Source organism: Amorphotheca resinae (assembly GCF_003019875.1).
Source record: "Amorphotheca resinae ATCC 22711 unplaced genomic scaffold M430scaffold_5, whole genome shotgun sequence".
Classification (NCBI taxonomy): Eukaryota; Fungi; Ascomycota; class Leotiomycetes; order Helotiales; family Amorphothecaceae; genus Amorphotheca; species Amorphotheca resinae.
Genome location: NW_020194475.1, coordinates 1033574 through 1056726, shown reverse-complemented (window position 1 = coordinate 1056726; position 23153 = coordinate 1033574). Strand labels below are relative to the sequence as shown.

The window sequence follows — 23153 nt, the reverse complement described above, 5'->3', positions numbered from 1 at the left end:
GGGCATCCGATCGTTGATTGGCTAGCGCGACAAGGCTGAAAACCCACGTGAATGGGCCGGCCCGACCGCGCGACATGTGAAGACGCGCCGCAACTTCTTTGGATCGATGAGGCTGCACGGATTCTTCGGCTTTGCAGAAAAGAACCACCTAATTTCGGTCAAGCTGTAAACTTGCTTGTGCTGAGTACGGCTCTTCAGAATGTGAGTTTTCTTACAGTCATTGGTCTATTGTTAATTCATTTACGATGTCGGACTGAGAATGCAATTCAGTTTTCTAGCATGCCCGAAAGATTTGATAGGACAAGCTCAAGAATACATAACGACCTAGACATCGGCTTCTTTTGATTTCCTTTTCCATTACAGAAAGCATTCCTCATTCCTCAGCAGGAAGGCTAGTCTTCTCCTCAAAGTTTCTAAAGACCTTTTACTTTGCAACTTGCATAGCCTTGGAACAGCAAATTTATCCCGAACCCACAAACTTGCACTTCTATTTCTCTTCATAACGTTTTCTGACATATGGTTTTACAGCATCAGCTGTGAAGTGTCATTCTCAGTGCATTTTCCTTCTTTATGCAGCGAGCCGGCGTTCCTGGATGGACAGGGAACCCTAGTTCAAGCTGGCGCCTATCTTTACATCAGAATATCTGTTGATGGATTCTTATCGAGTCCGGCCTTGAGCTGTAATGGCAGGGCCTCTATTGCGAACGAATTGCGAACCCAACGGTGGAGGCCTGTCTCGTTTTTTCCCATATGCTGACTATCAACATAAAGGCTTGGTAAGGTCCAGTTTGAGCTTGTATCATGCTGATTTCAAAACGACACATGGGTGAGGCCAGTATTGCATCTTCTATAATATTTGGGAGCGATGATGTTGGGGGCCGTCAAGCAGAGCACCTGAACACTCCAGGGGTCTCTGAGCACGATTCCGAGATACCTGGGCTGCGTTGGATTATGATGGCAAACCACTGATGCGAGTGCAACACACATCTCGGCCATCCCGACATTAGTACGGATGCAATTTTGGGTTCCTTTCCCGAATGCTACTATATAGCGCTCCAGACGACGGTCCATTGCTTCCTTTCCCAGCCAGCGCTTGGGTCTGAATGCCAGGGGATCCGGGAAGATATCGGGGTTGAGGTGGACGAAGACGGAGGATATGCTGAAGGTGTACCCGTGGGATGACCCAGTCCTGGTAGTGCAGGTCTTCGTTGGAGCAACGCGTTGGGTGCGGGCGGTAACGTCTCCGTGGAGACGCAAACCCTCCTTAATAACTGCAGATAAATATGGTACTTGCTCGAGCTGCGTCAAGGAGGGCATGGTCTTATGGTCCGGCATCAAGTTTATGATTTCGTCCTGTACCCGTTGTAAGATTGGCGGGTTGCGTAGGAGATAGAAATGGATAGGTGAGAGTGTCTTTGAGGGACTCTCGCTGGCTGCGATGATCAGGATGGTAGCCTCGTCAGTGTGCCTTCGTACAGTCTTCTCTTCGGGCGGAAGTTCGTCATTATCGCGTAGTCTCTCGAACATCGTATCGCCCGTTGTTGACTTTGACGAGGCATTGTCATAGACGAGGGCCTCTTTTACCTGTTTCTCGATTGTTCTATTGCACATATTAAGTCAGCCAGAGAATTCTTGAGATAGTTGTCTCTCACTTGTATCTTTAAGCTCAAGCACTGATAGCTTTCGTAGCGAATGGAGGCAGCATTTCCATGAGCCGAGGGAGCCATCTGAAGTGATTCATTATAGCAGTGCTTCGCATTACGGTGGTTATGGTATCTCCACTTCTGGCTGAATTTCTCTTGGGAAAGGAGTGCTGAACTTCTGCCAAAGGCGTACGCCGTAGCGATATCCATAGTCATAGCAAGGTACGCATTCGTCAAGTTGATCGTTTTGTTTGCATCTCGATAGTCAGGGATGCGCTCACAGAGATGATCGACAACTTTTCTTATTGTGCCCTCAAATATCAAGATATTACACTTGCTGACGAGTGAGTTCAAGCGCTTCTCGGTGCAGGCAATGCTGTTCATGGAAAATAGTAAATCCCATTGCTTGGGCCGAATCTCCACTCTTGATTTGCCAGGCAGACTTGTCACGTCTATGTCCCGCATATATCTCTCCGTAGAGGTCTGGGCCTGCGATGTGGAACTCGTAGGGGCTGGTTCGGACAATGGGCCCTGGATTCTCATCAAGTCAGCATAGGTTCAACCTGTGCAGAGCAAGGGCCCATGTCGTATATTTTGTGCAGTCTCCCAATTTCCTGGACGTATAGGGCACCGCCTTGCTTGAGGATATCAAGATGACATTCATACCACAACGTCAGAGCCGCGAGCTTGGGACCCGGGAATCGACTTAATGGACCGAGGTATAGCCTCCAGAAGGCTCCGTATACTACCCATCCCATGATACCCAAGGCGAAAGCCTCGAGGAGCGGCAGGCCTATCATGATCATAGACCCAAGAAGTATCAGAAGTGGCAGATAGAGGTCACCTTGGGAAAACGTAAAGAAGAGGGGGGAGAGGCTGTCTCTGTAAGTCACGGCTCACATCAACTCTCGCAAGAGTCTAGAGAATCAAGGTACGACATATGATCAGCACATCATCCAACTTGCTGATAGCTGCGGCAACGAAGCTTTATACAGATGCTCCATGCTGCCCTACTGCGTGGTGCTCGACCCTGCGTCGCACTCAGACAAGAGGAGTACATCAGCCGAATATCTGTGGCAAAAAGCGTCTCGAGGCTTCCCACTAATTGTCGATAAGCAGAGTGGTCGAGGACGAGGACAATGGGAAGTCTACAAGTACCTATTTGGGACAATCAACTTGTCCTTCATGGAGCAGGGCCTTACCCCTTGGGTATTACCTATATCAGGTAGCCCGTGAGCATTTTTATGCCAGGTAGATAAGGTACTTACTGGATGCCGTAATACTACCTAGGTATCACCGGCCATCTTCACCTTGTCACGCTCCCAACGCCAGATATCGATACGAGACCGTCGCCACGAGGGTGCATGTAAAAGTTGAGTTGAGTGACTCGAGTGGGAAGGGATGTCTTCACGGTCGATATGACAGTAAGTTACTGTCACGGCGTCAGGACATACCTAGGAATGTATGCCGTCCAGGGCGGAGCCGAAGAAGTCATCAGACAAAAGTAGGCTAGCTACATAACAGAAAGCAAGTCATCTCAACATAAGGTACGCATCCATATCCAACTCAAATCCAACGAGACATGGGGCGCCCATCTTATAAGTTATACTGTATAATGTGACATAATCTTGCAGAGGATTGATGCTATTTGCATGAGTGCACTGCAAATTAGCGGTTGCCTCAGGTTTAACTTAGTTATTTTGTCGAGGTTGACGGATTGACGGGGCGGACGCGCCCAGTAGTACCTTGGTACCCAGTCGCGGCTGGTGGCGCACGGATACATGCGCCTACGCTTTACCCGTTACGTCATTAGGCAGGGTGTATGCTTACCTAATGCTCTTTATTTCAACTACCTACCCGCACGGAGGATCGCCCAGCATGGTGTCGGCTGGATATGGCACCTTCGAGCTGAACAACCGTGCCTATCAATGGATTACCATTATTGGTGCAATTGTCTTCTCGACCCTTTTGCTGTAAGACATGCCTGATATCTCTGGGGATGCAGCACGGGGGAGGAGAACTCTACCTTTGGTGTATGGCGAGAATGCAGCATGATGACTGATTGCTGTCTTGATCTTGTTCTGATCTGGTTTTTGCCCCAAGTTCTGGGACCTTGGCATTGCTAGTTATTTCGTGCTGCTGAGCGTTGGAGGCTACATTGCGTTTCGTCTCTTATTTCGATATGTCGAAGCGGATAAAGTCAGTTGGGAATTATGTTGCCTTGGGATGTCCATAATCTACCTCCTTCCACTGTTTCAAAATCACGATGTTCTCATTCGGTTTTGATGCCTTTGTCCTTAGAAAGGAGGATGAGTAGTTTACTCGGCACAAATATCAGGACTTTGAGATGTCAGTTACCGGCCTCTTGGAGAGCTTTTTTTATATAATTTCTCTTTCCATATCGTGGTAGAAGTCCCTAGTGGGTTCCAAGGAGATGGCAGAAAGAAAGATAGAAAGAGTGAATTTCTTTTGTTTTCTAGGCGCTCTCCATTTTATTTGGAAGACGATAGAAGAAATGCCTTCTATTGTAGAGCTTGTTCTTGTTCTTGTTTGCCCCATTATCATGTGGTTCGCTTTAGGGGCAAAGGTGTTGGACTTGGGTCTGAACAGGGCGCATAGAGTATGGTGCTTAAGGAGGTCGAACAGCCATGGATTGTGTTTATAACTCTGCGTGCCAGTTTGAAATCTATCCCTTGATCTTGTATCGTCCACCTACCTAAGTCAAGAGGTCCTCTCCAGCCTATCAGGAAAGCTCGCCTAAATATTGATTCCCAAGGTTCAGCAACCATCGGCCAGCGCCCGTAACAACTTTATCACCGCATCAATGTACCACTTACACTACTATGCTGCATCTCTCTTTTGTGACAACTCGGCATTTTGTTCCAGGGATATCGAACAGTTTCATGTCTTCCCTTCCGTTCCGCTCCACATTCACCTCGGGGGACTTGGTGTGGCGCAAAGAACAATCGTAAGCTTTAGCGAGCCGTCCCGATTGTCTCCACCCCTTTCACTGCGTTCTGCTGCTCTCAAACTTGACTCGGACGATTGTGTTCCTCTTGAGATTGTTGTTAGCCATAATAGGATATGATCAACTTATTATTGTTCATCAGCGCTTTTCCCAGGCTGATATACGTGGCCGCCGAAGATAAAATGTTTGTGAGATATGCTTTATAGAATATTTGGTACGAGAACAATCTAAGGCTTCCTATTATTTGAAGACATTGTCTCCATCATCAGCTCAGGATACCGAGTATTTAATCCCCTTCGTCTCTCGTTCCCAACTCCAGCTTCTCTTTCCTTTCTCATCACTTCGTTCCTCTTCATACGAACACCAACCTGTTCAATCCTCTTCAAGATCTTGAAGTATTCGATTCCACAAAAGTGCCTTAGACTCTCAAGATGTCTTCGTCCAGCAACTCCACTTTCAACCCTTACACACAGCCTATCACCTTTTACAAGGCTGATGGTGTCACTACTGTCACCGTTTTGCTTTCCGACATCAACGCCGGCAATTTCTACAATACGGCATGCAGCATCAACTACAGTGCCCAGATGGGTGCTTGCTTCGTCATGTTCTTTGTTGTCTTCGTTCTCACCAAGGAATCAAAGCGCCGTTCTGCTATTTTCATTCTCAATATTCTGTCCCTCCTCCTTGGTTTCCTTCGAGCTTTGCTTCTCGCACTCTACTTCGTCGGTCCTTGGTCCAATATCTATCCATCGTACTCTCTCGATTTCAGCTACATCCCAAGATCTGCATATGCTACTAGCATCGCTGGCGTTGTCATTCCTCTTCTCATGACGACCACGGTCAACATGTCTCTTATTCTCCAGGCCTACATCGTGTGCAAGAATATGAGCACCGTCTACCGGCACATTGTTGTTGGACTCTCATGCAGTGTATTCTTACTTGCTGTTGGGTTCCGTTTTGCCGAAATGGTCACCAACTCGATATCGATCATGTCAAGCGAATCTTACTACGCCAAGGAGTGGATCCAAACTGGAACTTTGGCAACCGAGACCAGCTCGATCTGGTTCTTTTCCATTATATTCACCGGAAAGCTCGTGTGGACTCTGGTCACCCGTAGGATTATGGGCTGGAAGCAGTGGAGTGGTGTACGAATCCTTGCTGCAATGGGTGGCTGTACCATGGTCATTCCTGGTAAGTGTTCAAGCAAACTCATCTTTGAATCGAACTATGCTAATGCACGATAGCAATCTTCGCGATTCTCGAATATGTGACGGTTGACTCCTTCCCCGAAGCTGGCACTCTTGCAGTCACTATGGTTGCTCTCTTGCTTCCCCTCTCCTCTCTGTGGGCCAGTATGGCCATCGATCAAGAGGCATCGACTCTGAACCTCTCACAACTCTCGGGATCCCATGCATCGCGCCGTGGCTCCGACCATAGCTCTGATGCAAGCAAAATGTCTGTCAGCCAGTTGAGCCATTCAACTTCCTCTAGGGTCGAGTATCTCGCAGACAGGAAGGGCAGTTTGGCTCATGTCAGCCCGACATGCGTCGATTCAAGAGTTGAACATGTTCAGCGTTCTGCAAGAGATAGCACTGAACTCGACCTTGAGGCTATGGGAGTCAGAGTTGACAAGTCATACACAGTCCACACCGGAAAGTGATGAGGAGCGTTTGGATTGTCCTGAAACGCCGAGGCAGAGTTAAGCATAGGCAATAATGAGCAGTTCTTTAATCTGCTGATATTTCCTGCACGGTCGAAGGGCAATTGAACGGCGGTTGGGCCATACGCATAACTCCTTGCCTCCCTTCTGCGTGTTACATAGTGACGGGAACTAAACCCGTCAAAGCAAATGAATCTCCTTCTCAGAAATGTTTTTCTTCCTAACTCTGCAGCAATATAGAGAGGGTAAGCGCAGCAGGTGAACCTACCATAATTGAATTTAAATGTAAGCAAGGAAGGAGCAAAGCGACTGTTAGTTCATAGCCATGAAATATGCTTCTCTATTGAGATCAATTGTGGTTCACCAAGTGATCAAGGTTTCTCCTCCGCAATTAACATTAGTCCACATTGGCTTTGCCTGCAAATCCGCCGCCACCATCATCATAAGTTCCATTTGTTCAACCTTTCTTGAATACGTGCTGTAGACCGAAGAACCACCGCAGACATCTCAATCCACGTCGACCTTGCAAATACCATGGCCACAACAGTCTTCGTTCACTAACATAAGGAGGACCGCCATGTATTCCTGTCCTACCAAATCCGCTTATAGCACACCTTCGTGTCACCGATGTCAGTCTCACCAGGCTCGCCCATATCACATTGATTATCGACCGTCAGACAACGAACGCCTCTCAAGTAACGATCAAGATACTTCAGCCCAAGGTTTCAAATACCAAAGATCGCCATACCGTCCCATACCAAACGTCTCACTTGATATTTTCTCTCTCATCCGCAAGTTTGAGGCACTTGGACCTCTGGATCTACCATTCAAGATTTCAAATCTGCAGTCAGCACCATCCAAAACTTCACAAACTTCACCAAGAGGCAAAGCGGAGGAGACTGGAACTTCTCAGCCATCTAGACCTTTGATCAGCTTCAGTCCAAGAAGTTGGGGTGGAAGTAGATTCAAGGATGTACTTTCTGACGACAAGCCAACCTCGGCGCAAGAGGATAGTTTCTATCCTCCTTCCTCCACATACGGTAAACGGATCAGGAAGTCTGATTCAGAAACGCTAGGCCAAGTTCAAAGTCCGTATAAAGCAAGCAGCATTCAATTTGAGAGTGCTGCTCCAGATTGCAAACCCCCCTCTCTGCTCAAAGAACACATGCTTGCTCCACATTCACGAAAGGGCAGGGCAGTTGACAGGAGAGGAAGTACTGTGAATGATAAAGTCAGGCTCTTTGACGGAAGCTTGGACAACACTATTGCTTCCTGTAAGCTTCGCGTTCAGGTCTGGGGACTCGCTGACATCGTTCATTTTCTAGCATCGTCGTTCGTAAGTGCCAGAGAGAGATTGTCATCCGATGCTCCTTACCCAACAAGCCCGCCTTTTGGGGAAAGAAATAACGATATGTTGCCGCTCTCCATACCTTCGACAATAAGAGGGGCAGATCCTAAAATCTCCCCCACCAAATCCGATTCCCCTTTATCTCCGGGTAAACGACACTTCGTTGTTGGAGATTCTACACCGAATCCATTCCTAATTCAGAACCCTCACTCCAAATCTCCCCTTCAGAGAACACTCCAGCGTACATCGCCCAAAACAGAGAGGGATCTCAGATACCTTGCCACTGAGTGTAAGTCCTGCCGTGAGTGTTCATTAAGGCACAATGCGGTGACAAGAATACCCGAACCAGAGGAAGAAGATACATCACCCGATGATAGTAAAGACATAAGTCTGATCAGAGCATCCTCAGAACCAAGATCCACAATGACGGAGCAGACAAGAATTGGCGACAAGATTGAAGCTCTCTACCGTGCAAGGAACAGTGAAAAGAAAAAAGGATATTCATGGGAAGTTTCTCGAGGTAGAAATATGGTCCGTCCATCAAATACCAGGCTGATGAGAGATATATTTGAGCCTGTTGGTACCACTAGGAAAGTTGATGGAACAAACCTCCCGACAGGAGAATCGATAGTCTCAAATAAAAGGATGGCTTTCGATGGAGGACAAATCACCAAACAGTCCGGCCCACAGGATTGTCCATCATCGTCTAGAGCTTCAAGAACGACCGCCTTAGCAATCAGGAAAGAGAAGATGTTTACTGGATTCCCGCCTCCCCCGCCTCCCCCAGCACCGCCGCTTCCACAACACTGTATTCTAGGCATATCTGGAGCATCTGCAAAAGAGCATGGAATAATCGCACCGCAGATTCCAGATGCTACAGGCGAAGGCGAAGTCAGTCTGCCAAACTCAACCCCCAAGAGATCTCGAACAGTAAGCAAAGCCATTGAGGATAAGATGAGGTTCTTCGAAGAGACACCTGAAACCACTGCGGTTATAGACACGAATCTCAGGGGCAGCAGTGATTCGAAAAGGGCGGGAAATTCAATGTTTGAGATACGGAAGAGATTATTCGAGGATATTGGTAGAGAGAGACATACCACGGACGGGTTGGGGAAGAGATTAAGCATCGGAGACATAAACGACATCATAAATGAATTTCAAGTTGTGGAAGGAGACAACCTGGGAAAAAGAAATGGTGTTGTGGGAAAATGGAACTTAATGGCTGAGCCTAGCTCGATTTCAAATCGAATGCCAGTCGAACTGAAAGGTCCAGTGGCAGTGGGTGGCGCGTCTCGGGATGCGATCAGAGAAATGGTAATTAAGGAAGCTGAATGTGGGCTAAAGGAGCCAAAACCACTGAGATTGGCCGAAATGAAGAGGATGATGTGGATGTGTACAGAGAAAGTTGACAGCACTCGAATGAGGAGAAAGGCAGTGTCTAAATCTCCAAAGGGGAAGCTTTAACATAGCCGTTTTCAATGTATTTTTTTTTTTTTTTTCATTTCTTTATCATCACTAAGTCTTCGCAAAGAAGCCAGCGAGTTGCGGGAACACTGCATACACTTACTGAATCATCGTAGGTGTACTCTAATAAACAGCGAGTCCCATCCCCTGTCCGATCTTCTTCACCAACGCCTTCTTCAAATACCATTCCCTGGCCAAACTCCTCGTCATCTTCGCAAAGACTGCGGGGCTTATCCTCCCCCTTTCCACCGCCCTCCCAAGCACGAACAATGCATCTCCCAAACTTCTTTCTTCATTGACAAGCTCATATAGTTGGTTCCCAACAACTGTAGGAGCCACTAATATCTCATCGATATCAGGCGCTGTGCGATGTTGGCTGGACTCAATCACTGCATCAGCATCATGAAGCGCCGTATGAAGAATGTTAGTATTAGAAGACAAGAGATTGTTGAGAGACTCAAGAGCCTGCATCTCAGCTTGCATGTTGCGGAGGGCACTGAGCATAGCGTTACGTTGGGATTCTAAGCCGGGAAGGCTGGAGCTGGTTTGTTCCCGGGTGTGTTGCCGTTGAGAAGCAAGAGCCTTGCCGATGTTGTGGAGAAGCATGTCTTTCTCTGGGTTCGGGGGTATAGGGGGAACAGGGAGGTTGGAGGATGATTCGGCGGGTATACTGAGTGTTAAGGGGGCATCGATAAGATCCACCGGTGGTGGAGGCTTGGGTTGTGGTTGCGGCTGCTGCTGATGTTGAGGGTATTGTCGCCATTCAGGCGGTGGGCCAGGATATGGGGCTTGCTGCATATATGAAGGAGGCCTGTTTTGCTGTGGACTCGCTGGTTGCGTGGGATGTGAGGCATATTGTGGTTGTTGAGATGTTTGAGTATATGAAGGTCGCCGAAGGAGATCTTGTGACGGGTTTATGGGACCGACAGAGCCATAAGAGGAGTTTCGCAGTGCCTGCTGTCTTTGTGGTTGAGGAGGTAAAGGGGGTGCGTTCTCGTACCGGAGACTGCTGCTCCTTTGAGGAGTATGCACAAGCCCATTCGGAGGAGGAGATATTGGTGAGCCATAGTGACTGTTCCTAGGGCTAGGTTGTGCAGGTAACGGTGGTAATGGGGGGCCACTGTCTCGCCGCGATGGGTCGGATGACAGATAGGGTTGTGCATTGTTTGTCGGTTTCGGGGGAGGAGGCGGTGGTCGAGTTTGTTCTATAGTGTCTGATGGGATGGATGGCGGTCGAGCTATGCCAGGAGGAAGTGGTGGTATAGGAGGCGGTACCTGCGCCGGCTGAGGAGGAGGGGCATGTTGCTGTCGTCGAGATATTACTGGAGGCTCTTTGGCAAAGATGTCTCGAAGAATTGCCAAGAAATCCACAATGTTGGACTTCTAAATCAACGCAAATGATGTCAACACATTTTCAATTGGATCCCTCTTTCGGGATATCTTTCCATAGCGATCACTTACATCCCAGAATTCCGACCACCCCACCAAGTAGGGATGATAAATCATTCCTTGGGGATCGACATGTTGCCCAGGTCTCACCATCATACCTTCAGTAGGAGTCACATATGCCAGTGGCGCTTCTCTTGGATATCCGTGCGGTATCCATAGTGCTATAGGAAACCTGTATGTTGTCCCTCGAAATGCGACTGGGAGAGTGCCCGAAAGGTGCAGGAGGAGGGCCGATGCGCCATTCTCGTAAGCTGCAACACTCCGGTTAGCTTTGCCCTACTACGAATAGATATGGGTTTCTTCTGCGCACTGTAGACATCGGTTCGAGGAGACAGTGAGGAGTAATGAGAGAGTGCCTGGGCGACGTCGTTATATGTGCGATTCACATCTTTATATTCCTGGAGCAATGAGCGATCATCCATAAATGCTTTGGAGGGGGCTTACACTTGTGAGGACACTGTACAGCCAGTTCAAAACCTGCTGTTTCACAGCGGCCATTATCATGTGGGTTCTGGCATGTCAAAGCCCGCGAACCTGAAGCTATTCAGAGTGTAAGGTGGATAGGTACCTTGGTAGGTAACGATTGGCCCAGCTCGTCTTGGCGCGAACATGTGACCTGGCCCAGATGCGGTCGGCGCAACGATATTCCGGAGCTCGGCTGAACGGCCAACATCGCGGTCTTTTTTCGCCCTGGTGACAAAGCCATCTGATCATGGAGGGCTCTTTGGCGGGGGACGCCACCATTAATAACAGTTAAAACCTACATTGCCTCCGCAGTATCACATAAACACTCTCTGTTGATGACCAGCACCTACAATATAACCCGAAGGCTGAGGAGTATCGGACGAAGATCTGTATACTCCTTGCGTCAGAATTGTTCGTGAACCCTGATCTGAAAGAGCAATGCTTCCATCCATCCCCGTCCTTGGCGACTACGGAATTTCACCAGAATATGGTTTTCTTCCGGCTGAATTGCCTCTTGCGAGACTTCCTGATCCTTACTACAACAAGTGGGAGGCTATTGTAGCAAACCTACAAGGCCTGATCTTGAGTAGGCGTTTGCGCGGGGTCATCGAACGACTTCCTGTTCTCTCCACTGCCGGTCTGGAACACGATTCGGAATGGCGAAGAGCATATTCGTTGCTGTGCTTCATGGCTCATGGCTACATCTGGGGTGGTGACAGCCCTGAAGAGGTTTGTGCTTCTCGTCTTCCCTTATTTCGTTACTCTTATACTGACTTCGCTACCCTGCAGCGTTTGCCAGCCTCAATTTCGATCCCGCTGCTCCATATCTCTGCTTACCTCGAAGTCCCTCCGGTCGCAACATATGCCGCCGTCTGTCTGTGGAACTTCAAACCACTGTTTGCGGACGAGCATGTTGACAACCTGGAGAACCTTGCAACTCTCACGACATTTACCGGTTCTATTGATGAGTCGTGGTTCTACTTGGTCTCGGTAGCCATTGAAGCACGAGGAGCCCCTATCCTTCCGCTCATGCTCACCGCTATCCAAGCAGCTCGGGTCAACGATAGTAGAACGGTAACTGCTTGTCTCCGAGCATTCGCTGAAAGGCTGGATGATCTTGGAACCCTCCTACAACGCATGCGCGAAGGTTGCGATCCCTACGTGTTCTACAACCGCATCCGACCTTTCCTCGCTGGAAGTAAGAACATGGAAGAAGCCGGATTGCCAAACGGCGTTCTCTATGAGGATGGTACGGGTACCGAAACGTACCGACAGTACAGTGGTGGTAGCAATGCGCAAAGCTCTATCATACAATTTTTCGATATTGTTCTGGGTATTGAGCATCGTCCAACTGGTGAAAAGAAGGACGTATCTTCAGAACGCGAACTCGAAGGCAGAGCACCTCCTCCGAAGCACAACTTCCTACTCGAAATGCGCAAGTACATGCCTGGGCCTCATCGACGGTTTCTCGAAGATGTTGCCACTGTTGCTAACATTCGAGACTATGTTGAAACACACTCCAACGACAAAGAACTTACAGTGGCATACGATGCATGCCTAGCGATGCTACAGGCCTTCAGGGACAAGCACATCAACATCGTGACTCAGTATATCATCATCAAATCGCGCGAATCAAGATCTTTATCACGGTCCAAGAGCCCCGAGGCAACGCGCCGAAAGGTGAACATCGCCACATCATCTAAGCAGGGCAAGAATGAGACTGGGGGCAAGAAGAATCTGAAAGGGACTGGCGGTACAGCCCTCATCCCCTTTTTGAAACAAGCTCGAGCCGAGACAGGAGAGCCTGCCATTGATTCATGGGCTAAACGTGTGATGAACCGAGACTTCAGCACGCAAGGCCGGGGAGATTTCTTCCTAGGCAAGCCCGAGGCACAGGCAGATGAGGGCTTGGAGCGATGCGGCATGGCCGGAACGTGGGCCACTGATGATAATGTTGGTGGAATATGCCATTATTAATCCGCTGACTCGTCATTCTCCATATCTTTTTTAGTGTATAGGTGGTCTACAGTAGTAATGTTGTATGCATTGCACTGTTTATAATGTTACGATTATGGGTAGATAGTTACCGCAGCTTATCTAAATATTCTTCTCTCTTGAATAGGCCTACTGTACGTAGTATGCGTGAGATAGTATACATGTCTGCCCCTCTGACAATAAGAGATATGTCGAATGCTTTCAAAGGCCGTAATTACCTATGCCTGGGGAACTGGGGGAAAAGAAAGCCGATTCCGAGTAGGCGCTCCAAGCTCTGTCACGTGAACATGCACGCCGGTAGAGCACGATTCGCCTGTTAAGGTAAGGCAGGTAGACTCGCGTCGTCGAGCAGACGCGTTCTCCCCAATTCATTAACTACCTGCGATATAAATAGCCAAGATGACTGGGAGAGCAGTTAATGGTGAGGTCATGGGACCTTTAGAACGAGGCCGTAGTCGATATCAGCAGAAAAACTATACTGGAGCTCTCGACGCTTTTACTGAGGTAGGCTGGGCCACGTGTGCATCTATTCAAGTCCTGCTTCATCCGAGAGAGGTGTGGATTTTCTAGAGCATGCTGACCTGGCTTACAGGCTGTCCAAATAACCACTGGAAATCTTTTGCTCACTGCTCTTGATCATCGTGCTGCAACATACGAGAAGATGGCTCAGCTTCAAGCTGCACTTCGAGACTCCAAACAAATGATTGAATTGAAGCCCGAACTTGCAAAAGTACCAGCTCATACATACTCGATTTTTCAAGATGCTAAGCAAAGACTCAGGGTTACCTTCGATGTGGGAAAGTTCTGCAACTCAAAGGGGAGAAAGAACTTGCTTTAAAAATCTACGAGAGGGGTCTCAGAAAAGTTAAAATTGGCACTGATAATGATCGCACTGTATGTGAAGATGGCTCTCTATTTGGGCATACATTAATTAACCTAGTACATAGACCCTTCAATCGGCGTTCAACAAGTTACGTCAAGCTCTAGACCCTGGCAAAAGCCTTGATCCTCTTCAGTTCCTACCCTTCGAATTGGCCGAGATGGTAATGCAGAACCTTGAGATTCGAGATCGAGTGTACGTTTTGTTTTGTCAAGTCATTTCGTGCTTATGACTATCTACAGTTGCGCTGACTTTCTCAGTATTTGTTTGGCTGTCTGCAAGTCATGGAAACGCCTGCTGGAATCTTCTTACAACCTTTGGACTATTCTTGACACAACATCTGCACGAAGACCGGTTACCCAAAACTCACTAAAGACGTATCTTCGACGGTCAAACTATACTCTCGATAAAGCCATTATCAGCATGAGAGCTAAATTCGACGTGCCAAAAATGGTATATTTAACCAGGACCTGCACGCAACTCGAGTATCTCCAAATTTGTGGCAGTGGCGTCATTGGAGAATCTCTGACCACGGCCCTTCACTTTGCACAAAATTTGAGCACAATAGTCATCTCCGCGAACTGCGAAGTCAGTCTTTTCACAATCCGCGATATTCTCAGAATTTGCCAAAAGACATTGGTGGAGGCGACGTTTCTCCGTGTCACGGGGCTGGACGTCAGTCACTGGCCGAAGCTCGACTCCCTGAGACGTCTGAACTTCCGAATACGCAGTCACGTGGAGATTGACATAGTAAGTCGACGCCTTACCTAAAATCCATGGCGACGAGTTTCCTCACCCCTCCTCGATTCTGAGACTAACACGGATCACAGGTTCAGCTTCTGGAGTCCGCCCCAGATATTGAATCTTTTACGCTTGACGGTGAGGTTTCGATTGACGTTCAGGGACCACGACTCGATTTAACCCGGTACAAGCATCTAGAACATCTACAGCTCAGCAACGGCGCCTGCCAGTTGGTGCCCATTTTCCCTCCCACTCTCAAATATCTGGATATTAGCGGAAACTTGAGATTAGGCGAACGCGGCATTGGGGACGATGAGCTCTTTGAAATCCCACTACTGGAGAGTTTCAATTGTGAATCCACCTGTTTTACCGGAGCACTGATCGAACGAATTACGCGGCAATCTATCAAATCTGGCAATCTCAAAAGCCTTCAAATTGGTAATCGTATCGAGAACCCGAATGTCCGACCTCTCGGAGACAAATATCTCGTGTCAGAGACAGTCGAAGAACTTTCGATGGCTGGTATGACGAGTGGGGAGCGACAAGTGCTGGACACTGTGAAATTATTCCCTAATCTCAAAAAGCTCGATGTTTCGATGACCAGGATCACAGGAGTCGCTGTTAAGGACTTTGTCAATATGGGCATCAAATCGCTGAAGCTTAATGAGTGCCGCTCTATCAGTCCTGATGCGGTTGAATACGCGCGAGGGAAAGGAGTCCAAGTTGAGTTTAACTTTCCCAGTGATCGCGCACGGGGCTTCAGAGACAGTAATCTTTTCTGAATTCTGGGTATCGTCTCAACAAGGAACACTACAGAGGCTGTTGGTGCAATGTTTCCTTGTCAGCAGTTCGAGAAACTGGTGCTTTAAACTTGGTACCCATTACCAACTGCATCATGGAGAGTTCCCGTTGATATTTTAACTCGGTATACCATGTCCCTGATCGAGAAGCAAGAAGATGGCAGCAGAGCGTAATGTTTTATCCTTCAGCATGACTAGCGAAAATAGTTCTACGGCCGCAGAGGCGTCACCTATAGAGAGCGAAAAGTCAGCCAAGACTGTCCATCATAGAAACCACCCACATTATCATACCCACCACTACTCCATCAAGCACCGAAAATAATCCCTTTCACTCTCTATAGGGAATCGAGAAATTATGGTTGGTAGCTAGGAGAAGGGAAAATGGAGAGAGCGCAAGTGTAATAGAATAGCGAGCAAGCAAGCATACATAGGTACATACAAAACAGCACTCTCTCAATTCCAACAAACACTTTTTCATACACGATAATTATTCATTAATTCATTTCTCCCGTAAAACCCGACGTCCAAACCTCCTCGGAAATCTACGGAGTAGCGAAACAAACGAAAACGAAAATAACGGTCATCGAGAGTCTGCCTTGTGGGAAGGTGTCTGCCTGACTGACACTGACAGGCACATCCATCCTATCCATCCATCCATATCTATAAATAATCCCACCCCGGCTCCGGCCCGCCCGGACCAATCATCTGCATCACGATTCTCGGATCCTGAGTCTTGTAGATCAGATGATTTGGAGGAGCTTTTTTGTGGCTAGGGATTTCACGCGGGGGGGGCTTTTTTATGTCAATAATTCTGCTGTGACGTAGGGTGGATTGACAATGGGACGGGAGATATCGTGGTCTTAGTCTTCTATATTTTTGATGTTTAACTAGGTAACTAATTTAGTACGCCAGGTACCAGAGACATGATGGTTAGATAGATCTAGCTAGACGATGGGTTCATGCAGGAAGGCTGCCTGAGCCGGGTTGTTGATGCATGAGAGAACATCGTCGTCACACGAGCAAAGAACCCCGCCGGGGAGGTGACAGTTGACATCGCAAGAGGAAGAAGAGAATCAGCGCAGCTGATACAGGCCATGACATGATCAACATGCGGCGGAATGAGCAGTGACATGAACTCGGAAACACTGAAACACAAAAACTGGTACGAGAAATCCTGCAGGCCCAGCCTGATATCCGTCCTATGAAAACAAAGTGCTGCCTGCGCGGGAGACTGGCTCCTATAATCTGGGAAAGACAAGTATGAAATTGCGCCTGGCAAGGAAGCAATGAATCACAGATCCTGCATAGCTAGGAGAGAGGAATTAGTCCGTGTCATTTCAAATGACCGGACGGGAAAGAAAAGTCCGGAAAATATCCTCCCAAACACCTGGTATCGTTCCCATGATATGCAGCCCAGGAGAAAACAAAAAGGACAGTAGCAGCGGAAGAAAATGAAGGGCAAGATGATGTGCGCTGGAAAAAGCGCCAACACCAAGCCCGCTGACCCATTACCCGCGCTTTTCTATGGAGCCCCGCTATGCAATGCAAATGTCAACGATGCGCCGTGTATGTTTATGCGTAGGGCCGAACCCCGTCCGTCCCTTCTTTTGCGTCTTCGATAACTTCGTGAGGATCATGGCATCGCGCGTTTCGGTCGTTTTTTTTATTATATGTCGTGAGGGTGCGTAGAGAGGCATGGACGCTGACGTCTCCTTGGAGGGGTTGCGCGGACTTCACGGTGCAGATGAAGACATCACCCGGTCATGGCCGACAAGCAGGAGAGTGAGTTGAGAAGGTGGTGCCGAAGAGGTCCTCGCCCGGAATGAGAAGAGATATCTAACCCAGTGTCCAAACTCGAAGAGCACTAGAGGTCGCGACTGCCATGAATAGCCAGTTATCGAAGACAATACGTTTCATCTCCGGTGTTTGTGCGATGAGTAGCTATGTGACCCGTGACTCGCTGTTCCGTAACCCGAGTCTGAATAGCCCCGTGATGATGAGCCTTGATGTGCGTGATGTGTAGAGTGCTTGTCGCAGGCGTATCCGACCCAGACGGTCCTCTCTTGAACTGGGTGTCCTTGTGTGCCATATGCCGCGCACATATCGACACTATGCCTGTAGTACACGCAATGGCAGACCGAGAACCGCTCGACGACGAGGTAACACATGACGGCGATGCTGTAGGGTTGACGATGAGGAGTGTAGCAGAGTAAACGATCGAGTGGATATGCAATGGGATTCTGAATTAGGAGAAGATGCCCTGAGCCTTGGGCAGTGACGGAAAGAAATATATATTAACGAGCAGACGGAAAGAGAAGCCTGAGCAAAGAAAGTCTAGGAGAAGGCACAAAGGCAGCGATGATGCAGAAGAGAAGAGTCATCTGGACGGGGAGATGCGACCGCCTTATAGCCTCCGCAGCTTGCCCGGCCATGGTAGGAGGATAGCACAAGGCAGCCGTGGTGGGATGGTGGAAGGAGGGGCAGATGGCATAGAGAGTACTGTACTTCGTATGCAAGTTCAAGCCGCGGGGGGAGGGAACGAGCTATGCCGCGAAGCAGGGGAGGGGAGGGAAGGGAAGGGAAGGGAAGGTTGAGGAAGAGGAATAGCGAAAGGGAAAGGTTGAGTCGAGGGCGCAGTGTCGTCAGACCAGACAAGTGAATATCACAAAGGCACAGACGGGAAGCAGATGCGATGCGCGATGGGTCTAGGGGCCGTTGTGGCTGACCGGGACCGAGTGCGAGGAGGGGCCTGGGGGGCGGAAATAGCATCATCGCTGAGTAAAAGCTGTCAGCCTCGAGCCGCGGGACGTGGGGGGGGGGAGGATTGGAACGAGGTGAGTAGTAGGAGTAAGGTACAGTAGTAGACTGTAGCAGACAGACAGAGAGACACGGAGAGTGGAGCACGTCGAGCGAGGATGATGCTAAAGGAGGAATAGATAGGAATACGGAGTGGAGTATAGCAGTCGATAGGCACAGACAGATAGGAAGAATCGAAGCTCTGCAAAGAAAGAAAGAGAGTCCAGGAACCCAGGAAGCCCGTGCCGGAGGGCAGTGCAGCAGCGTCATGGTCGTTAATAAGCAACAAAACAGATTGATACTCCATAAAAGGATGGAAAAAAGGTGCTTCCCTCTGAATAGCTGCATATCTGGCCTTTCATCCGTAATTGGACCAATCAGCCACATCTGTCCCTGGTTCATCTGTGGCTCTTGGATGCCTGAGGTATGAAATAGAGCAGCCTGACATCAGAGAGGCTGCCTGACTGGTAGTTGAAGGTGAGTCTATTCTGAGCAATTCGCAGTCCATTCCCTCGCTGATCGTCAATCATTGCTGCAGTCGGGATTGGTACATCACGCCGTTCAACGGGAATTCTGCAGCAGGTGGTTGTACGGTGGTAGATGCCTCGGGGCATATCATCATATCATTCATCCTTCAGATTCAACTGAACCACTTACTCCGCCCATTCCCCCGTTTTGTTTTTCCACTATTGATTAGGTTACGATTGAGAGGAGCATTTCACAAACACTGCATCACATGTTGTTGAACGACCTGTGTTCATGACACTGACAAGTAATGCCGCTATCCCAGAGTCTGTCTGCCTTACACGGTGCCTTTTCCATCTGCAGCCTCGTCCGACCCTTATGGCTGGTGAGTTTCCCCCCATGTCGTAAGGCGGCCAATAATCCCTTCCCAAGCGGGTCCGCTGCGCCTCGATTACCCCCCAACCTGTGGCTTTACTTGTGATCTGTACATACATAGGTACATACTTACATACATACATACATGTACTGTACATCTCTGTCGGATGACTGTGTCGGCATCCATATCGTCGCTTATTTCTTCTCATCCGGTCACGCCGCAAGTCCAAGGCAGCAGTTTACAATCACTTGCAGAGCACGAGTCAGCAAGTGAGTAAGTGAGTGATTGTAGAGTGTGAAGGCTATGGCCCCCGTTCACCGAGGTTTCTTCCAAGACAATTATCCTATGACAAGGCACGGCTCGTAATACTCAATTACCGCCCCTCATGAAAAGGGCTCATGGGAGAAAGTACTCCAGCCGCTCCTCACAGATCCAAATCGAGAAAGTTTGCCAGCCCCTACCCAAAGGTACAGTAATGTAAAGAATATCTTCCAATTCTTACAATAGTACTGTCAGATCATATCAGGGCGTTTCAGCTCCTGAAGACCGCTGAGATTCTGTGCAAAAAGCCGAGGGTGTATGAATCGTGCGGTCCATCATGTCCCACTGGTCTGGACAGATCATCATGTAGCGGAAGGCTTTGCCAGGTCCTAGGCAAACTTGGTGATCAAAACGCTGGATGCCCCGTTTGACATGTTTGGGTCCAGACTATCCCGATGACGTTGGCTGAATGCTTTTCTAATACTCTTTTGTACCCCGATCCAAATTACCGTCTTCTCATCGGGCGAAGAATCTGAATTGGTTGTACTGGTCGTGCAAAGAGTTCCTTCCAAAGCCGATCCGACAGCTTCAACTCCATGCCAATAGAGATTTAGATAGTGAGAGTCGTTCTTACGGTGGCCCAATTCCCTCCAAGTCTGCATCTATGGAAGTGTTCAACTTTGGTTTTTGAAAAGCCAATCCGAGTTCGCATCGACCATGAAGTTTGTGATGTTGATATCATTGGATCCGTTCGATACTTCAGGCATTTGCATATTCCCAACACCATTTCCAGATATTTGACCCATTTCACCACCTGGCGCCACCGGCAGTCTTGGCACGTTGAAGAAATCGAAAACATCCAGGTACTCCAGTTCGTTAGGGTTAGGTGTTCTAGAAGGCGTTACACTCGGCATACGGGACACGATGCCGACGTGCTTCGGCTGCCTCGATATCAGGAAATCCAGGTCGAATGCGCACCGTCTCATATCTGCCAAAATCGTGACTGAGGACGGAGTGACCAGTTCGCCGTTGGCTTCGGCAGCCCGTTCAGATTCCCGGTGTTCGTCAAGCACACGCTGGAGTATTGTCGTATACCGCTCAGCCACAAGCCAGTATCGACCCATCTCCCGGAGGGTGTCGACAAAGAACTGGATCTCTGGGCTGAGTTTGTGCTCAATAGTTGAGCCATGGACTAGCAGCAACCGAGCGGCGACCCAAAGGGTAAATGCGAACGGCGGACCAAGTTTTGGAAGCATGCCATTCTGCACTACGTATTCGCCCAGAGCAGCAATATTCTCAACGGCACCGTGACACCGCTGACTAGCACTATACGATGGCGTAAATATAGGGGACCGAGTTGTTGGGTACGCCGCAGACGAGTGAAGCCGAATGACGGCAGTGTGATATGTGGCTATCAAGTTGTCAGCTGTCAATATGGTGATCAGGGAGCTGTCTCGCTTACCATGCAGCATCACCCAACCACAGTTGATAGACTTGTTCCCTCCTGGTTGGAAGAGTTTTGCCATATTCCCATAGTCCCCAGGAAGATTGAACTTCCATGACGCGAGCATGTTATCGAGCTCTCGGTATTCTCCTTGCCATCGTTCCACATCTGGGAGAGCGCTAATATCGACAGGCTTTTTGAGGAACTGATGAATCCTTGACAGGATACCCAGAATCTCAATGTAATAAGAGAAAGCACCTAGGTTTTCTGGCTTGTCAATGTCATACTCTGTCCGTTCGGCTGTACGGAACCATCTGGTTTGGACCGCTTGGTTCTTATTCCAGAGATCATCACGACAAGGTAATGTGCGGTCAATTTCCTTCTCGTCCAAAGCAAATTCGAAGGCAGTAGCAATAGTTGCATATCGATCAAGCAGGTAGACCATCCAGAACAGACGCCTCCGGGATTCCTCTTCGATGAAGTTATCTGGTTCCGGTAAGACCATAGCTCGGAGAGTGTATATGGAGGTGTAACTAGGTGCGACTGAGAAAGAGGTCGTCTCGACAGCGAGCCCCAATTGGACTACAGATCTTGTGATTAAAGCTAAGAGATTCCACCCAGGAGGGCCATTACTGCTTCCCACAAGATCGAGAGCCAGAATTACAAGCGCTTGCAATGCCTTGACCGAAGAATTCTCGAGCCCATATAGGAGAACCTTTTGCTTCGAAATGTCATGGTAGTGTCGCCTTCTCTCTTCGGTTAACCTCTGGTCGGTTGAGAATCGGAGAGTGGTAGCCACAATAGCGTGTAGAAGTATCCGATCAGCTTCATCTAGAGTTGATGGCCCAAAGAGCGAATCTAGTGTGGTCCTCCGATGCAGGATTGGACACCAGGTGTTGATGTGTTTGAAGTAGAGGTCTACCAGGGCATATAGAAGATCGTAGGGGGGGAGCGCATTGTCCGTAGACAATTCAGTCTGAGTTTGGGTAATGTTGAGGGTAGGCGATTGAAGAGGCGGTTGCGTTGTGCTGTAAAATTCGGGGGCCTGACCAGTTTGTACTGGGTGAAGGTGGTTATGATTGTGGTTGTGGTTTGATTGCTGCAGTCCCTGGTTATGGAAAACGTCTCCTCCATTAATTGGCGGCAAGGATGAGGGCTGAGATATTTGATTCGAGAAGTCCATTGACTGATTAACTGACGGGAAGGTGGATGGCTTTTGGAGGAACAGAGCGGTCTCTGCGCGAGGCACATGGCGACCATCATTCTGCCTGAAGGTCGGCACACTCTGTGGTGTCTCGTGGTCGCTGGGAAGGCTCTGGCTGTTGTTGCCAAACGAAGATTCAAGAATTTGAGCATGGGATCGTAGGATTTCTTCCAGCCTGTCCAATCTCTGTTCCAACTCACGGCCATAACCAGCCCTTAACCCTGGTTTCTTGCGCTCCTTGTATTCACAGGTAGCCCCATTACGGCTGCACCATCCGCACGAGGGCTGCCCGCGATCACATTTCACCTATTCAGGGTCAGAGATTGCAGAATAACCAAGACTAGGGCAGTGTGTAAAGGTGACTGAGAACGAAAGCCATCTTCAAAAGTAGTTCGAAGCCTTGCAAGAACCTTTAGTAGCTAGATCGCCCTTATAGAAGGCATTTGGCCTCACAATTGACGGTCACCAATGGTCACCGGACTTGATTCCGGGTCGAATCGGACAAGTCCATTGCGTAAGAAGATATACAGCCAGTATGGCCATTGAAACTACTCACTACGCCAAGCTGCTTTGGAAGGCATACATAATTTCAAAGTGATCTCTGCGCAAGACGGGGAGATGCCGGTACCGTACCTTTCTTTGCTTGCAAAGCTCACACCTTGGACGAAGAGTTAGCCAATACCGATCTGGATTGCTATTTGACGGCTCGTCCTCGTATGCAGATAAGGAGGGAGGAGAGGCAGAAAATTGCACATCGTTGTCATTATTGGGGGATACGAGAGACATGGTCCTTACGAGACTGACATCGGCCTCCGCTGCCTTTTGCGGGGCCTATCGCCATTATCTGCTGCACTATCGTCTTCATCCTGGCTGTAATACTGGTCACCCTGGCTTTCGGCATGTCCTGCAGCTGAGGCGCGGGACGGGTGAGGCGGTTGCTTGATATCCATCTGCGGCATAGGCGACATGCGAAAGGGAGGATTGTCTGTCTCTGCTCGGGGGAGATGGGGACGAGGTTGATGTCTTCGGTGTTTAAACAGCGAAAGAAGGTTTGGGAATTGTGGGGAAGGGGAAAAGGGCAGAAGGAACGGGCCTCGGCAGATTCGAGTCGAGATTCGCGTGTCAGTAGTCACATCGGCAGCCGCGCAAACCAGGCGGTGAGGGTGAGGACGGTTCTACCGCAGCACCCGGAGC

General features: G+C 48.9%; 10 protein-coding genes across 10 annotated transcripts; 5 read left to right on the top strand and 5 right to left on the bottom strand.

Moving 5' to 3' along the window:
* Nucleotides 1-759: 759 nt before the first annotated feature.
* M430DRAFT_41651 (hypothetical protein) lies at nt 760-2443 on the bottom strand (the record flags this gene model as incomplete). The annotated part of the gene is made up of 3 exons (XM_024867491.1): nt 760-1600; nt 1675-2174; nt 2207-2443. 3 exons carry the CDS (start codon nt 2441-2443, stop codon nt 811-813), a joined length of 1527 nt encoding a protein of 508 aa, XP_024721602.1. The 3' UTR covers nt 760-810.
* A 2617-nt stretch (nt 2444-5060) lies between these two features.
* M430DRAFT_74627 (hypothetical protein) lies at nt 5061-6010 on the top strand (the record flags this gene model as incomplete). Its single annotated transcript, XM_024869542.1, has 2 exons — nt 5061-5802; nt 5856-6010. Coding segments are annotated over 2 exons (897 nt in total), but the record flags the coding sequence as incomplete, so codon positions are not given.
* An 838-nt stretch (nt 6011-6848) lies between these two features.
* Nucleotides 6849-9083, top strand: M430DRAFT_18487 (hypothetical protein; the record flags this gene model as incomplete). The annotated part of the gene is made up of 1 exon (XM_024863880.1): nt 6849-9083. One exon carries the CDS (start codon nt 6849-6851, stop codon nt 9081-9083), a length of 2235 nt encoding a protein of 744 aa, XP_024721600.1.
* A 35-nt stretch (nt 9084-9118) lies between these two features.
* M430DRAFT_119974 (hypothetical protein) lies at nt 9119-11061 on the bottom strand. Its single transcript, XM_024861766.1, has 4 exons — nt 10977-11061; nt 10843-10930; nt 10545-10783; nt 9119-10466 (listed from the first exon to the last, which is right to left on the bottom strand). Exons 1-4 carry the CDS (start codon nt 11034-11036, stop codon nt 9207-9209), a joined length of 1647 nt encoding a protein of 548 aa, XP_024721599.1. The 5' UTR covers nt 11037-11061; the 3' UTR covers nt 9119-9206.
* Nucleotides 11062-11267: 206 nt separating this feature from the next.
* M430DRAFT_119970 (hypothetical protein) lies at nt 11268-13107 on the top strand. The gene is made up of 2 exons (XM_024861765.1): nt 11268-11726; nt 11787-13107. Exons 1-2 carry the CDS (start codon nt 11436-11438, stop codon nt 12972-12974), a joined length of 1479 nt encoding a protein of 492 aa, XP_024721598.1. The 5' UTR covers nt 11268-11435; the 3' UTR covers nt 12975-13107.
* Nucleotides 13108-13421: 314 nt separating this feature from the next.
* M430DRAFT_27381 (hypothetical protein) lies at nt 13422-15395 on the top strand (the record flags this gene model as incomplete). Its single annotated transcript, XM_024865596.1, has 6 exons — nt 13422-13496; nt 13585-13722; nt 13773-13886; nt 13940-14067; nt 14115-14622; nt 14703-15395. The coding sequence occupies 6 exons, from the start codon at nt 13422-13424 to the stop codon at nt 15393-15395; spliced, it is 1656 nt and encodes a 551-aa protein (XP_024721597.1).
* Nucleotides 15396-15482: 87 nt separating this feature from the next.
* On the top strand, nt 15483-15811 carry M430DRAFT_232464 (hypothetical protein). Its single transcript, XM_024864862.1, has one exon. It carries the CDS (start codon nt 15571-15573, stop codon nt 15733-15735), a length of 165 nt encoding a protein of 54 aa, XP_024721596.1. The 5' UTR covers nt 15483-15570; the 3' UTR covers nt 15736-15811.
* Nucleotides 15812-17428: 1617 nt separating this feature from the next.
* Nucleotides 17429-17581, bottom strand: M430DRAFT_71445 (hypothetical protein; the record flags this gene model as incomplete). The annotated part of the gene is made up of 1 exon (XM_024869508.1): nt 17429-17581. A coding segment is annotated over one exon (153 nt), but the record flags the coding sequence as incomplete, so codon positions are not given.
* An 83-nt stretch (nt 17582-17664) lies between these two features.
* M430DRAFT_232420 (hypothetical protein) lies at nt 17665-18505 on the bottom strand. Its single transcript, XM_024864861.1, has one exon. It carries the CDS (start codon nt 18477-18479, stop codon nt 17748-17750), a length of 732 nt encoding a protein of 243 aa, XP_024721594.1. The 5' UTR covers nt 18480-18505; the 3' UTR covers nt 17665-17747.
* Nucleotides 18506-19985: 1480 nt separating this feature from the next.
* Nucleotides 19986-22927, bottom strand: M430DRAFT_49997 (hypothetical protein; the record flags this gene model as incomplete). The annotated part of the gene is made up of 4 exons (XM_024868109.1): nt 19986-20722; nt 20774-22265; nt 22593-22617; nt 22755-22927. The coding sequence occupies 4 exons, from the start codon at nt 22925-22927 to the stop codon at nt 19986-19988; spliced, it is 2427 nt and encodes an 808-aa protein (XP_024721593.1).
* Nucleotides 22928-23153: the final 226 nt, after the last annotated feature.

What these genes read in the sequence shown, in the direction of transcription:
- M430DRAFT_119970 (XM_024861765.1), top strand. Translation starts at nt 11,436, where the DNA reads ATGCTTCCATCCATCCCCGTCCTTGGCGACTACGGAATTTCACCAGAA. An exon ending in GTGGTGACAGCCCTGAAGAG is followed by an intron (nt 11,727 to 11,786) that starts GTTTGTGCTTCT and finishes GCTACCCTGCAG; the next exon opens with CGTTTGCCAGCCTCAATTTC.
- M430DRAFT_119974 (XM_024861766.1), bottom strand. Translation starts at nt 11,036, where the DNA reads ATGATAATGGCCGCTGTGAAACAGCAGGTTTTGAACTGGCTGTACAGT. An exon ending in TCCTCGAACCGATGTCTACA is followed by an intron (nt 10,784 to 10,842) that starts GTGCGCAGAAGA and finishes GGAGTGTTGCAG; the next exon opens with CTTACGAGAATGGCGCATCG. An exon ending in GGTGGTCGGAATTCTGGGAT is followed by an intron (nt 10,467 to 10,544) that starts GTAAGTGATCGC and finishes GCGTTGATTTAG; the next exon opens with AAGTCCAACATTGTGGATTT.
- M430DRAFT_232420 (XM_024864861.1), bottom strand. Translation starts at nt 18,479, where the DNA reads ATGACGCTGCTGCACTGCCCTCCGGCACGGGCTTCCTGGGTTCCTGGA.
- M430DRAFT_232464 (XM_024864862.1), top strand. Translation starts at nt 15,571, where the DNA reads ATGGCAGCAGAGCGTAATGTTTTATCCTTCAGCATGACTAGCGAAAAT.